The sequence below is a fragment of the Amphibalanus amphitrite genome, unplaced genomic scaffold, assembly GCF_019059575.1.
Source record: "Amphibalanus amphitrite isolate SeventyFive unplaced genomic scaffold, NRLGWU_Aamphi_draft 001117F_arrow, whole genome shotgun sequence".
In the NCBI taxonomy this organism is placed as follows: Eukaryota; Metazoa; Arthropoda; class Thecostraca; order Balanomorpha; family Balanidae; genus Amphibalanus; species Amphibalanus amphitrite.
Window position 1 is genome coordinate 1,741 of NW_024882611.1, and position 15,443 is coordinate 17,183.

Below are 15,443 nucleotides of genomic sequence, written 5' to 3' on the forward strand. Positions count from 1 at the left end.
CGACTGGCGAGCATGTGGCCTTGATCAAAAATAGTTTTGGCAACTGCATCTGAGTTTATGTCACCACACGTAATCCCTAGATAAAGTCTATCGTATCGAAGTGCAAAGTTTGATCTCCCGTATCACAACATTTCTTTGCAAATGGGCTTATGGTGTGAAGGAAGGATGATCATGGACCATTTATTGATAGTGTACGACCGTGACCTTTGGTTCCTGCAGTGCTGTCCCCATATTTCTAAAACTATTGCTGCAGGTAAACGAGCGAAGCAAATGCGACAGATTTGCGGTAGATATCAAATGCAAAAAAAAAACATGTTTGATGATGCTCATTTGCTTCTTCATGTATCCGGTAGTGTCAGCAAAACAACTCTCTCATGGTCGCATGTTGCGAAATACTACTTAAATATTACGGAAGGCATGCCTATATCAATCCCTGTCATTCAGTCTTACCCTTTGACGCAGTGGGCGGCTGTCAGAGCGAACTTCTCGTTGATAATAGACGCCCCACAGAAGGGACTGTTCCCGTTCGAAGTCGACATTCCCAGCTGTATAGAGAGATAAATCATCAGAAAAAGGAAATTCAAGGGTCATTCCATGCTTCCCTTTGTCTCTTGAAGACAAGAGAACTATGTCCATTTCCTTGAATCAATTCGTGTAGCCCCTCGAAAAACCGTTAACATTTATGCTATGGAGTGTCTTGGTTCTTTTTTTCCTACTTTAGACACCTTACTTTATCACGTCAGCGTCACAAGGAGATGGTTCGACATTCGTCCAGAATTAGGACACATGTGATATCACCTCCAAAAGACGATAGCTGTCAAGGTCTCCTGCACTTTACGAGACACTCTGACATTTCCAGGGAAACAAAATCAAACCGAAAACGTGCAAGAGGGATTAACTAAACATTGGGTATAGATCAAGGATAATGATTGATTGAAAGGAAAAGTGAGTCGTGCTTGTAAAATGTGGTGCTTCATTACCTTCGTTAACTCAGTATAACAGACAACTCATGTACGTTATTTAATGTTCTTTCCACGTTTCTCTCACGCTTACTAGGAAAGTGTTAAGTTACAGTCCACTTGGCCTACTCACCAACCACGGATAGCAGTTTTCCGGTGCCGGAGATCCACCGACGATGCGCAGTTGGTAGTTGCTCTTCCCGCAGATTGGGTCGTTGATGCGTACAGGACGAGACGAGGATCCTCCAAATCCGCTGCTGGGTCCGCCACCGAATCCGCTGGATCCACTTCCAAATCCGCTGGGTACACTGCCGAACCCGGTGCTGGATCCACCTCCGAATCCAGTACTGGATCCCCCACTGATTCCACTACTGGATCCCCCACCGAATCCGCCGCTGGATCCTCCAAAGCCGCCGCCGCCGCGGCCGGATGCCTGTACGGCGCAGCGCATCCGTCCCCGTCCGCGACCGCTGGTCCGCAGCTCCACCAGCAGTTTGTCCTGTTGGTCGGCCATCGTCACCCTTCTGAACGGCCCGGATCTGCCGTAGAAGCGGGTACATCCGCCGCCGTGGGAGAGCTGCACGTAGTCTCCCGGCCCCAGAGTGAAGTCCTCGCAGCTGAGGGTCAGGCTGCGGCCAGAGTTCCACGGCTGGGGGGAGGGGGGGGAGACAAGAGATGTTACCACCTGAGCTATAGTGTACCGCAGACTACCAGAGTTCCCGCGGGTGGGGGACAGGGAAGAAAACGGAGCCAGTGGATAAAAACGCACAGTTTAACCCTCGCCCTGGCAGGGGGGGTCGATGCGACCCCCCCTAAGGTTTTTCAAAGATAGCGTAAAAACGGCGGCGCGCAGCGCCGCCAAATTTGGCACAGCCTATGGGGCAACCTTTTTACATATGACCTGAAAATTTCAGGTCCGGGTAACCTTGGGTCAGGTCACCAGGTCAGAAAAACCAGTACAAGGTTATGGTCAAATTTCAATTTTCTTTATGCACCTGTCAAACTCACAGTTTTGGACCGATTTCCTTCAAACTTTCAGGATGTGCTAAGTTCACCAAGTTGTATAACATATATTCCGGTTTTTTGGATGTTACTGACCTGAGGTCAGTTAGAGCCGAGGTCATTACGTCATAATGTGAGGCCTATGGGAAAATACTAAATTCGGAAAATACTGGAGATATCCGCTTAGTTCTATCACTTTTGTGCTTTCAAACCACAGTACTTAACAGCAGGTCACTTGGTGCTTCTTTGTTTGGTGTACTTATCCATGGGTCAGGTCAAATGAGGTCAACTGAGGTCAAATGACGTTTTTGCCAATAACTTGGCACATAATGACGCTAGAGCTTAACAAATGGTATCATTGTGTTCCTGGTGATCAGCCGAATCGAATGATATGCGATATGATGCAATTTGGTTAACTTGAACTTAATTAATTAATTAAAGTTTACTTAAAATTTAAGAAAAAACTTTAAGTACACTTAAGCAAGCCAAAAAGTATATCATTCGACGCGCCTTGACGTGCTGAGTTCACTGGTGCTTTTTTTTTTGCTTTATCTCAATTAGATCAAAAGTTATAAGCGAAAAACTTTTGACCTGTTTTTAGCGAAATTTTTACATTTATACCCCCCAAAACCCCCCTAAATATCGACCTAGAGCAACCAAATTTGCACAGGGGTGAGAACTCCAGGGGTCCACCTACCTACCAAATTTGGTGTTTCTAGGTGCCATAGGAGCCAATCGCGAGGGGGGGTCGCATCGACCCCCCCCTGTCAGGCCGTGTTATGAAAAATGCCCTGCCAGGGCGAGGGTTAAAGCTTTCGTAAAGCTGGTGGTAAATATTACTAAGGCTACCTGAGCGTTGAAAAACTGCATTATCAGATAAAAGAAATGCAAAACAGTAAAAAAGATAACATATTCCTGATGACCATGGAATTACACTCAACATCGTAATTGGCATTCACAAGATTTTGTTTTAATTCGATTCATGAGTTTTTAATGATCAGAGGATGATTCTGTCCGCTAAAAAGTCCTGATCAGCTCATTACTTACCCTGAAGGACCACGATGTCCAGATGAGACCGCGGTATGGAGAAAAGTAGCCGGGCGATTGGAGAGTCATTCGCACGTTGTCGTTTAGCATATAATTTCCAGACGAACCGGCTGTAAAAACGAGAATGGAATTCGAGTGAATCGTCAGTGATTACATAGTTAATGCATCATGACCATATAAGCAATATCGTTGATGTCGAAGTTCGACGTTATATGTTCGGGAAATGTGGTTAGTTTTTAGGGTTTCCGTAAGAATATTGTGTATTGTCTGCCCCTCGCACTGCCTATGTTGAGCGAGTACTTTAGCAGAAAACAGCGCCCTTTCCAGTCCACTACGCCTCTCTCTCTCCCCCTCTCTCTCCCTCTCCCTCTCTCCCTCTCTCCCTCTCCCTCCCTCCCTCTCTCCCTCTCCCTCTCTCTCTCTCCCTCCCTCTCACCTGGCTCGTTATTGTTGATAAGGAACGTCGGCTCAGACACGAGCTCCTGTGGTGTCCGGTCTCCGTTCCGGCTGAGACGCTCCTCAACCGTCATACTCAGCTCCTTACCGGCCACCCACTGGGGGAGAATGGAAGAGTCCTCATTAGGGGACAGGTCAGATAAGGTAAGGGATTGTCGTAGCTAGGCCAACATGAGTCAAACAGGTGAGCTAGGGATAAATCAGGACCCATACAGTCACTTCGATCAAGGTGGAAAGTGGAACGGGATCAGGATGGGTCTAACTGGATCGAAAACCTGTAATGCATATCGGTCAGACTGGGGTGCCGTAAAAGGTATGGAAATGTGTAGCCGGGACTTTTTACAGTTAAGAACAACTTCAGCTGCTTGCCAGTTACGTGAGTTCGTTTCCATGTTCTATGAAAATCCGGATGACCATATATTACCAGATCTTCCCGACTTATCCAGCATGACAACTTGAGGAATTTAATTTCAGACGTCTCCGGATCATTCAATCCTGGGCCTCGTTTCATAAAGCGAGTCTGTGACTTACGGCGGTTTTTGGTCTCGGTCTCGTATTGCAAGTGCATGTGAAGCGATGACGTTAGTTTGAATCGTTTAATTGATTCATCTTGCAAGCAAGAACAGAAGGGGGAAGGGGATATAAATTTATCGCTTCACATGCACTTGCAATAAAAGACCAAAAACCGGCGTAAGTTACGGACTTGCTTTATGAAACGAGGCCCAGCACTCAAATGCCGTCTTTTAAAGGGACCCTCCCACCTTCAAAAAAGTTAATGAATTGGCATGAAAGTGATGTCGCTCGGTTCAGAAAGAGCAAAAACGAATATCTACCAAATTTCATCGAAAAATATTCACCGGTTTTCAAGATATTAGACTTTTACTTTTGTTTACTTTTTGGGATCTCCGCTGTTCCTAGCGACTTTATTTGAAAGTGCGGCATTTGTTGCGCGCAAACAGCATATACCACCGCGTGCTACAAAACGTTTTAGTCAAACATTTAACGGACGTTCGAAAGCCTGATGACGTCATCAGATTCCCGTAATGGTTAAGAGATAGGGACCACGCTGGTCCCACCCTGCAAGTAAACGGAAGAAATTTCTTGAACACCATAAAGCTGCGGGGGTTGCGACCAGGATAAATGGTGGTTTCTGAGCCTGGCCGCAAACTTGGCTATCTCAACTCAAAACTAATGTTAAGGTGGGAGGGTCCCTTTAAGTGAATTCACTCTCGTCGGTATATCAGACGAGGACAATACATATGCATTGCAGGGATTAATGCTTTAAGTTGCTATGCATCGTGAGTTGATATTGTTGGTCATGAGTCATGACACAGTAGCTTGTCAAAACATTGTTTGTTAGGCTTACGTTACAGTGTGAACATAAAGCTACAATGCTCGACAACCAATGTTTTTGACCGACCTTTTTTCATAAAAAGATGAGCCTTCAACAACAGAATGTGCGAATCACTGTAATAATCCGAAGTTTAAATACGAGCATAAGTATACACAATATTCAGAAAGCATAGCTTGACTGAATCAGAAATGAAGTAAGCCCACTTTAAGCTGCGAAATGTGCATGACCTCAAAACATCGAGGCGTCGTACCGAATGCACCCTTTGACCTTTGGTGAGCTGTTGGAATAATTTTTGTCTTCCACTTTGATAAGCCTTTTAGTGAGACGCGTGCCGCAAAGCTCAGGTATTACTGGTTGGTTGTGACATGGGTGGACTTCATCTGATTTACAGCTGCGTTGTCGATTCCGGATTAGTAGCTATTTTCAGGAATCCATGGATTCACCACAGTGCACATACTCTTCAAACACAGGTCGACATTTGTACGTTCATTAGCACTCATTAAACATGCAAATACCGCGACCAAATGTAAAAATGACAGGTTAATCGAATAGCTTGGGTAATCTATCAAATCCGGCAGACAGGTCCGAAATGACAGCCCGCCGCCGAATGACTGACCTCAGGCTGATCTGGGACATGCACCACGAAACCTTTGTCCCAGGGGGCCCCAGTCAATGACCCGTTATAATCTCACGGAAGAGGATTGCTGGAATTTGGGTAAACGGCTAGATGATGGTGGCTTTGAACTTCACGAAACTTTCCTCAGAAGACAGGATAAAATATACGTTTCACGCATTCTCGCCAGAGAATACATGCATGATTTATCTGGCATGCAAGTACTTTCCCAATCCTAGAAGAACTTGGCAGCATTGTGCTTATGGCAGTGGGTTAACGCACTGCCATTGCTGACATTGACAAAATAAAATAAAAATAATAAGTTAATACTTTAATTAGCTCCACTCTTTCGACATTTATTGTATGTAATTTTATAATATGATGGAAAGCTGGACCTCGTAGGAATATTAACCCACGCGGGGCTGGGGGGGTGTAAATTTTACCCCCCCCCCCTCGCGAATTTTTGCAATATCTCAAAAACGGCGGCGCGCAGCGCCGCCAAACTTTCAGTACCTTTTCTTACATCAATTTGACACGTTCCCTGAAAATTTGAGCGAAATCCGTCGGATTTTTTTTTTTGAGAAATTGACGTTTTAGTGACGTCATGTTCGCCATTTTCGCCTCAAAAACGGCAAAATTTCAAACGCCGCTAACATCTTCATTTTTAAAGGAATCAAGACGTAACAAAAAAGGTTATACGTAATTTTACTTTGTCTATCGAATGGGTATCTCGGTTTTTTGAAAAGTTTGGATTTTGGCCCAATTTAAAAAACTGACTTTTTTGGGGAAAATAGTTATAAAATCCAAAATTATGAGTGTATCAAAAAGACCGGAATATATGTCAGAGAAGTGGTCTATGTGCACCGACATACTAATTTTTAGAAGAATTGGTTCAAAAATGTGGGAGTTATTCAAAATTTTATGACGTCACGACACACAAAATTTTGAAAAATCAATTTTTGGAAGTTCTAGAACTTGTACGGAAACAAAATAGCACCATTCGATTCGCCGTGAAAAACTGCATCAGTTAGACACCTTTTTAGGACTTAACAACCAACTTCAAAATTTGACCTCAATTGACCTGACCTTGACCTGACCTTTACCTGAAATTCATCCAGAGGTGGTCCATATCACTTATTGATTGTGTCTATTGAATTCTATGAGTAAAATGACCCATAAAACATGTGTCGCACATGCCCTTTTCTATATTTTGTTTTTGGTGACCTGACCTGACCTGACCTGACCTTGACCTTGACCTTTGAATGACATTGTATGCAACGAATATTGTCTTGGTAGTCTAAGAACACGTTTTGGGCAATCAGTCTCAGACCATGACTCCATTCTTCGGCAACTACGGTGCAAGGCCGATACTGTAGAAACTTGCAATTTGTACCCTTGACCTGACCTTGACCTTGACCTCAAACTTTAAATTAAGTACATATTTTTAGTTGTTCGTGATGAGATCTTTCGATTGGCGTTCGAATTTTCCAAATCGGACCATTAGTTCGGGAGATAACAGGGGGGGGGGGTAAAATTTACCCCCCCAGCCCCGCGCGTTCGGCTGGAGACCCCAGCCCCGCGCGGGTTAAAAGGTCAGGCCACCATGTTATCGTCCAAACTGAAAACTAATTTCACGTGCTTCAGCATGCTTCCGTTACCACAAACAATTAATTGATGGAAGGCTTTGACAATCACAGAGAGCAATCTTCATCTCTGGCTTCATTTTGTGTTATTTAACCTAGCCAATTTACCCTATAACCTAAGATAAGTGATCTTAAAGGGACCCTCCCACCTTAACATTAGATTTGAGTTGAGATAGCCAAAATGGGGTCCCTGGCTCACAATTACCGGTTTCGGCACTCACAACATCGAGAAATGCCTTAAATCGGAAATATTGAATTTCAAAATTGCAGCATTTTGATTCAGAGGGGCTAATGCTTAGGAATACCCCTCTGAATGTGTGACGTCAGCGCAGATATCTAACGATTTTTAAATGTTTGACTAAAACGTTTTGTAGCACGCGGTGGTATATGCTATTTGCGCGCAACATCTGCCGCAAACGCCGCACTTCTAAAATAAAGTCGCTAGAAACAGCGGAGATCCCAAAAAAGTAAACAAAAGTAAAAGTCTAATATCTTGAAAACCGGTGAATATTTTTCGGTGAAATTTGGTAGATATTCGTTTTCGCTCTTTCTGAACCGAGCGACATCACTTTCATGCCAATTCATAAACTTTTTTGAAGGTGGGAAGGTCCCTTTAAGATTAGGTCAATGTATTCCACCACCCCAACTATACGAAGAACGACAAAAAATTAATGCGCCTTGTTCATTCAGCCAAGTGTCACCGACAGCGGTCTAAGACCCTCGACTCGGTTGGGAAGAAGTGCACTGGAGTATCGCCCCTTTTAATGGTGCGCTCCACTTTAAAACCCAAGTTGGAAACCCCAGGGTCCATCCATAGCGAGAAATCGCTGCTGGAATGTGCCCTAATATTTCCACGCGATTTCCAAAATGCCTAGATGCTTCCAAGTTCAGCACTGAAGCGGACAACTTGCATAGAAACCGGATAACGCACTGAAGTTATGTAAGTACGGGTATCTCTCCGTCACAAAATAAATCCATTTCGTACGGTGTGCACTACTTCCAGAATAATATCTGTGGGAGCAGTAGTCAGACACTGACTGAACTGGAACTGATTTCTCTCTTTTGATAATTAAGAGTCTTAATGAGCACGCGATCTTCTGGGTCGTATCCAATCCTTTGGCGGCCGGTAAACATCTTCTCAGAACTCACTGTTGATCACATTAACTATTAACGCCACGCCAATCAAAGCTGTCAGTCACAATTCTCTTTAGCACGCAAGGTTGAACGCTGAATGTTTGCAAGGACGGGCGGGGATAAACGATCCATCGGTTCTATTGTTAGATTCTTTAGGATAAGTGAAGAAGCGTGCAAAGTTGACGGACACAAAAAAATACGAGTATATACTTTCTAAGCAATAAGTCACAAAAAAGCTCGTAAAATGTAGAAATTGACATCATAAGGCAATTATGACGAAAATGAAAAAGGAAATTTTCGGTTTGATCTAAAACATATATTCAAAAAACTACCATTCCTTAATTAGCTATTAAAGAACACAGGTCAGAACTGTCAGAACTATCAGAACTACATGCACTCCTCCAGCAATGTTGTTATTGCCCCATGCACCCACTTCCGTTTTCCCATCGTACGGTTCTTTTGAAGCTAAGCAAAGACGTCATGCACTATATATTTGCACCGATTATAACGGCATAGTTCTGAGCTGCCAGATATGACTAACCGATGGTAAGCTCAAGCATGAAGCACAAAACGGGAGTCAGAACATGGCATTGAACAAGTCGTGACATGGAAAGATGGTAAATAATGTTCAGGTCTCGTGACACAAGTTTCGTGAAAACTAGATCACAAACAACATCGAATGAACAGATTGGAATGCCGATCTTCTAGATCTGCCTAATCATCCTGTAAGCATTCAGTAATAGTTCTCCCATAATTAATGTGGGAATTAATTGTTAATTTACTTGAGACGCATCATTCTAAGAGCTCCATTGTACTTAGTTTCGTCTATAGCAATATTCATATGCTTATCTTGCCAGACAGGTAACTGTTTGGGATATTTGGAGAGTGCTATAAGCCATTCGAGCGTTATCTTTTCGACAGTAAAAAAAGCATACCTATCAGTCAATCGTACTTACCTGAGCTGTCACCAGAAGCAGCGTTCCAGCTATCAGCAGCATGATGTCCGCTTGGTTGGCGCACACAAATCCGACAGCTCACAACAAACGTCGAACACGACAGCCGAGATCGAACACACAGTGATGTGCGCGCGGTCTGTCAATCGGACAGACCGATAGGAAGGTGAGCAGCTAGCTGCCACTGAGGAGAGCAGCGCCGCAGCAGGCAGAGGACAGAGAGGAAGGAGGGAGGAGGGAGGGAGGGCACTGCGTCCAGCCGCACTCCCGGCCAGGACAGGAGCTGAGGCGCCGATCACCGACCGGCCGCAATAAGTAAGGCCGGCGCTCGACACCAACCTCGCCGAGGAGCGTCCGGAACGGGTTTGGTCGCACCGAGAGACGTCCGGTGCCGGCGGCACCACCGGTAGAGGGGTGCCGTACGCGTCACCGGAGGGGTGTCGTACGCCGTACGCGTCACAGGAGGGGTGCCGTACGCCGCACGTGTCACCGGAGGGGTCGACCGAATGCGTCACAGGGGCACCGGCGATCAGGTTCGCCGCGACCGGGGCGAACACTGGCGCAGCAGTGACAGGCGCCGCAAAGTAGCCCGGAAGTCCAAGGAGTCACCTACCTAATATAAGCCAGTGTTCAATGGAAAAGGTTTGATGAAATTATGGGACTTCATCTGTCAATGAATAGGGTGAGCAATGGACATGTCAGCTTATGTAAATATGGTAATGCTATTGTTGCTCATCGTGCTTGTCTGTATTGTCGCATTTTAGTACTAATTCAAAGAAAACTCATTGCATAAGCTAGCATGCATTATCTACATGCCATTTGGTTACGTCTTTTTGCTGACCCACGCCGTGGCGGGTGAGGGGCTGCAGAGTGGCCTGGGGGTTGGGAAATGTTGTAACTCTTCCCTTTTTCAGAATCATGGGATGCCTGATTTGAACATTTACCTTTGAACTGATATTGTGTATTTTACCCCGGCATAAATGTTGCACTCACGATTCCCTTATCTCCAATGGTGTCGTTGATTGAAAACCAATTCTTAAATCGGACCTTTCAAAATATATCTTTAATAAGACGTGCCTAAAAAACAAGAAACCAAACACTTGTATATGTAGTTACAATCGAGCGAGCGAAGCGAAATCTTCGGTAAAAAAATGAGCATGGGCGGCCAGCCGCCATACTTAAGAATTTCTACTAATTATTTTACGAGACTTCGCATATCTCGCTCGTACTAATGGCGCAGAAATGCGGAGTACCTACATCGACAATGATAACTTAGGCCGTGAATATTTAAATTGGGCAGATCGGTTAATAGTTACACCACAATAAAGCATGTTTATTATAGGAGGAGCATCGATTGATCAGCACTGTTCGTTCGGGCACACTACGACACCAAACAATTCATTCTTGAATCTTCATTATGTCATAAAACCCATGCCGCGCAGGCATACATAAAACGACCAAGAAGCTGGGAGTGGAGGCCGTCGACCCCCATTCAGCCCAGTCTAGTTTCAAGTGACAATCATCTGTTCCCGAAACCCAAACAGCATATCCGGAGGCGTCAGTTTCCCCCAGACGAAGAGCCGAAGTTGTGCGTGTGGCGTTGGCTTCATATGGCGACGGATTTCTTACGAAATGATTAAAAAAGAAAGTGGTTCGCCACTGACAGGTATTTCAAGATCACGATGGAAACTCTCCTGTATAAAATTATGCTCATATGAAAGACAACTGTGTCATGATTCCGACAGCTTTCGTTTCATTTCGATGACCGTCAGTGTCCAGTGATTCTTGGTTTATGGGAAAGACGAAAATAAACATCATTTTTTAGCATACCTGTGTAGAAATGATCACTAACAGTTGATATCGCTCAAAGGTTAAAAAAGCACAAAAGCGCACATATACAGCTGTACGGGTATAAATCAGCATAAACAATCAATTACACACCAAATAATTAGTCAAAAGTGCTTTTATGGTTCCTAAAGGGACTATTTTGACATGTCATCTGAAACAGCAATCGAATATCTTCGACCCTGGCAGCAGAGAATATCTGAGCCAATTCATTGAGCTCCGCTGCTAGCTGCTGTTTCTTCGATTGATCTTCGGCGAGGCCTTCCAGAAGTCTGTTGAGTGGAGTTTCGATCCAGAAGCAGCTGAACATCCCTCGCTGGACGGATCGCTGGAGGATCTCCAGCGACGAGACGACGAGGGACAGCAGAGTCGGTGCGGGCCGACGCTGCGGACACAGAAACATCGGTCGGGATTGACAAAATATACGATTGAAACGAAGTCGTAATCCCATCTGTACGGGGCTGAGAGTCTCACTCAACTAGGAGAAATAGGTATGTTGTCCAATGTCCAATGGATATACCAGTAAAACGCCTTTTGGGCGAAGAACGAGCGAGCGAGATAGTGAGCCCTGCACGTGCGGAAGGGCGAGAGGGTGCTTCCAACGGGCTTGCGCAAAGCACCCTTCTAACTGGTCGCTAGCGGTGTGCCAAATTTGAACGCAATCGGCCCAGCCGTTCCTGAGATCTGGAAGCGGCATTCTGCACGTGCGCACGTGCAAACGGGGTCCAAAGTGACTTTTGCACGGCACCCTACTAACTGGTCCCCAGCCGTGTACCAAATTTGAGCGCAATCGGCCCAGCCGTTCTCGAGATCTGGAAACGCCCCCTGCACGTGCGCACGTGCAGTAGCACCCTAACCGCAACACATGGGAATGCATTGCCTGGTGGATGCCTACCTGTATGCCAAGTTTCAGCGAAATCGCCCTAGTAATTACCGAGTTACTGAAATGGGAACAAATTTGGCACCTCTTATTGTTGTATTTTGCACGTGCACTGGGGGTGACCCACGTGCATCGAGAGTACCTATCCTACTTTTGGTAGAAGGGATGCTGCTACCCTACAAAAATTACCGCAAGTCGATTGCCCAAGCGGCTGCTGAGATATGAGCCTCTCAAAATCGCTACTTTTGCAAAACAGCTTGAACACCCTTGACTTTTCACGTGGCACGTGCCACGACGGTCACTGAGATGTATCAAAAGTAGTCAATTACGGGGTAGAAGGGATGGGGCTACCCAACAAAAAAGACCGCAGGCCAATCGGTCCAGCGTTTGCTGAGATATAAGCCTCTCAAAAGCGTTACAGGCCGGACCGGGCCGCTCATACTGAGATTTTTCCGTTATATTGAAAAGACTCACTTCGCTCGCTGCGCTCGCTCGCTCGTAACCAGTTAAGTGATGGTGTTGCCACAGCTTTGCAGAAGCTGCTACTGAGGAATGATGTTCCAAATGCTATTGGTGGGCAAATAGGCAAATATTATATTTAATAACTTTTGAGGTTTCTTATATTTTTTACCTAATACGGGAGTAACTGTCCGTAAGACATGCGTTTTTTTTTTCAGCGGGAGAAGACATTATCATTTTGGTCGCTCAACGATGCAAGTTTAGAGAGCCGTTGATGGTATTCAGGTCACACGCAAGAATGCGCACATGTTCCTAAAGAGGACACATGCTATTTGAGAGGCCCGTGGTTCTTAGTCATGCTGAAATACCGCGTGCTAATGAACAAATTATGAGCTCAATGAAACGCTAAGTAATATGCATGCTGACCTTAACCATTTTGTTGTGTCCTGTTCAGCTAGCCGCTAGCGCTGTGTGAAATGTCGCTAGCGGCAGTTCACGTAACCAACCTGATCACAGAGGGCATCAAATGCCTTCAGAGCCGCCCGTTTGAGGACGACTGACTGGAGCGAGAACCTGATGTCCCAGCGACGAGCGGCGGCGACCATCTTCAGCAGTCGGGTGGCCCGCCGGACGAGCGGCAGGCGCTGCAGCACCTCCTGCTCCACCGTCAGCGGGTCGGGCGCGAACAAGCGCGCCGAGCTGTCGGACGGAGGAGGTGACTTCAGGTCCTGTCGGCTGAACAGGTGCCAGCGTGCTGGCCGGTCCCGAGGACGCAGCTCTACACCACACGGTCGGAGTGCCGCCGGGCGCAGCGCGCGCCAACCGAGCGGAGTGCGTATCATTGCTGAGAAATCCACCCTGACCACCGCGTCCTCCGAACGCAGCCGTACGCCCACCACGTTCTGTCGCTCTGTCACAGCTACCGTCAGCTCTGGGAACTCTGCAGCTGCGCGCTCCACAGCCCGCGCCAGACCGTCCAGCGTCCAGCGTTTGACGCGGCGCGCATCCAGGTAGCCATCTTCAGTGAGGAGCTGCTGGAGCTCTTCAGACAGCATCCCCTGTGACACGTTCGGGAGCAGATGAGCCGCTACGTGGCCGTCCTCGTGACGCTCCAACTGGAACACCTCCAGCAGTGAGTCGTTCAGTTCCAGGAAGGCGTCGAAGTCGGCTAACTGGCTAATGTAGGTCCCCTCATAGGCGCTTCCCAGCCTCAGCACGGACGTATTGACTAAAAGAGGTGACAGGTCACGTAGCTGGCGAAGTGTGACGTCCATGAAGCTATCGGCCAGCTCCTGGCGACTTCGAAATGTGACCTGGTCTATCTCCCAGTGACGGACTTTGTGTAAAAGGTAGCGCTCTACCGCGGCTGACTGAGCGACGGCCGGGCAGCAGGGCGAGCAATGACTTGGGTGGCTTGGGTGGGGAGCAGAGACCATCCCCATCTCCAACAGCTGAGGGAAAGAGACCGTCCTCAGCCTGTCCAGTTGAAGAGCAGAGTTCCTGTCAGCTTCCACCTTCCACTGACCACAGAGAGCCCATAGTAGTGCAGCCAGGACCCCCGGGACTGAGAGGGCCATTGAGCGTTTCATGTCCAGTGGCGGCGGAAGCAGGGGGGCAAGGGGGGCAGCTGCACCCTAAAGCTATGGAAAGGGGCGCCTCGAAAATCTGTAGAGAAGGCAGGAAGTTAAGAGGTGCGGCAGCCATAAAGCTGAGCAGTGCGACACCGCAACTGATAAAGGCACCTGTGACACGAAGAGGGTGGCAATGACGTGGGAAAAGTATCTTTTGATATGCTGAAGAGTGGAGGGCATCCTTATCTGAAACAAAGGCAGATGCTGCCGACCCTGTCGAATATAATCTTGCCAGGCGATAAAGGCTAGGAGGGCGCAGCCACTCAAGAAGCGCGCCATGCGGAAGAGGGGCGCCAGCATGCGAAAGAGGGGCGCCTGTGTGTGGGACGAAAAAGAAACATTTATGGAGACGTCTTTGAAGGCGATAGCCTCCGAACGCCAACACGAACATATGAGAGCTTATAGCGCTGCAGGCTCCATGCGACAAAAAGGCAGAATCGGCCTGATGGCCGATATGCGAGAGGAAATTAGTTTGTGTAACATTTATTGGGGGCGGTTTGCCGTTTACAACATATGAATGTTAAGGGAGGTCCGAGATTGGGGCCTGTAAAATTGCACTGTCCGTATGGGCGGTTACACCCCTAGTGCTAGGGCGTATTTTGCGTTTTTTTTTTTTTTTTTACTGGGGAGATGATTATGACCAGGAATAGCACTCTGCAAACTTCTATGGGCGCCTGTATAGGGGCGAAACTGATTTTCCAGTGCAGGGACGGCCATCGGCATTGTGGGGCGGCATTCATTCCACTGGGGCGTCTGCCAGTGTTGAAGGGCGGTATTCATTTCAATGGGGCGCCCGTTGGTGTTGATGGGCGACATGTATCACCTGGGGCGCCTATCGGAGATTGGGGCGGCATTAATTTCACTGAGGCGCCTATCGGCGTTGACGGGTGGTATTTATTCATCCGGGGCGCTTATCGGTGGTATAGGCCGGCATTCGCTTCACTGAGGTGCCTATCGTTGTTTTAACCCTCGCCCATGTAGGGGGGGGGGGGTTGGTGTAACCCCCCCCCCTGAGGTTTTTCTTAGCTACACGCCGAACCGTTTCAGATAGCTTGCTCAAATTTTCAGTACCCTTTGGGGCATCCTTTGCGCAACTTTTGGTATTTTTTTGTCAAGGTCATGTCAGGTCACGGAGTTATGACGTCATAAAGGGAACAACCTCCGGCCAGATTTACGCTAAATTGGAGATTGCTTCACATTGGTATAAATGCCGATTGACCTGACACACTGATGGATTGTTTTAGAATCACAACTGGCTGATTTGACATTGGCACAATGTCCGTTGACATTTTGAAGGTTACTAAAGGTCAAGGTAAGGTCAGTGACCTCGGTTGACCTGTAATGACTTCTTGCACTTGTATGCCTTTTCGGGGTATTTTGATGCCCTGAATTCGAATTTGCTATCCATTTCAGGCATCGTCGATTGTTCCTTGTAGTTCATTTTGGGTCAGGGTCAGGTCAGTGACG

General features: G+C 46.9%; 2 protein-coding genes across 2 annotated transcripts; both read right to left on the bottom strand.

Moving 5' to 3' along the window:
• Nucleotides 1-446: 446 nt before the first annotated feature.
• Nucleotides 447-9,529, bottom strand: LOC122370279 (regulator of gene activity-like). Its single transcript, XM_043345744.1, has 5 exons — nucleotides 9,165-9,529; nucleotides 3,445-3,562; nucleotides 3,009-3,118; nucleotides 1,093-1,608; nucleotides 447-545 (listed from the first exon to the last, which is right to left on the bottom strand). The coding sequence occupies exons 1-5, from the start codon at nucleotides 9,204-9,206 to the stop codon at nucleotides 447-449; spliced, it is 885 nt and encodes a 294-aa protein (XP_043201679.1). The 5' UTR covers nucleotides 9,207-9,529.
• Nucleotides 9,530-10,493: 964 nt separating this feature from the next.
• LOC122370278 lies at nucleotides 10,494-13,668 on the bottom strand. The gene is made up of 2 exons (XM_043345743.1): nucleotides 12,852-13,668; nucleotides 10,494-11,391 (listed from the first exon to the last, which is right to left on the bottom strand). Exons 1-2 carry the CDS (start codon nucleotides 13,617-13,619, stop codon nucleotides 11,110-11,112), a joined length of 1,050 nt encoding a protein of 349 aa, XP_043201678.1. The 5' UTR covers nucleotides 13,620-13,668; the 3' UTR covers nucleotides 10,494-11,109.
• Nucleotides 13,669-15,443: the final 1,775 nt, after the last annotated feature.

What these genes read in the sequence shown, in the direction of transcription:
- LOC122370279 (XM_043345744.1), bottom strand. Translation starts at nt 9,206, where the DNA reads ATGCTGCTGATAGCTGGAACGCTGCTTCTGGTGACAGCTCAG. An exon ending in TGCTTCTGGTGACAGCTCAG is followed by an intron (nt 3,563 to 9,164) that starts GTAAGTACGATT and finishes ATTCTCCCCCAG; the next exon opens with TGGGTGGCCGGTAAGGAGCT. An exon ending in TATCAACAATAACGAGCCAG is followed by an intron (nt 3,119 to 3,444) that starts GTGAGAGGGAGG and finishes TCGTTTTTACAG; the next exon opens with CCGGTTCGTCTGGAAATTAT.
- LOC122370278 (XM_043345743.1), bottom strand. Translation starts at nt 13,619, where the DNA reads ATGGACGTCACACTTCGCCAGCTACGTGACCTGTCACCTCTTTTAGTC. An exon ending in TTGATGCCCTCTGTGATCAG is followed by an intron (nt 11,392 to 12,851) that starts GTTGGTTACGTG and finishes CTGTGTCCGCAG; the next exon opens with CGTCGGCCCGCACCGACTCT.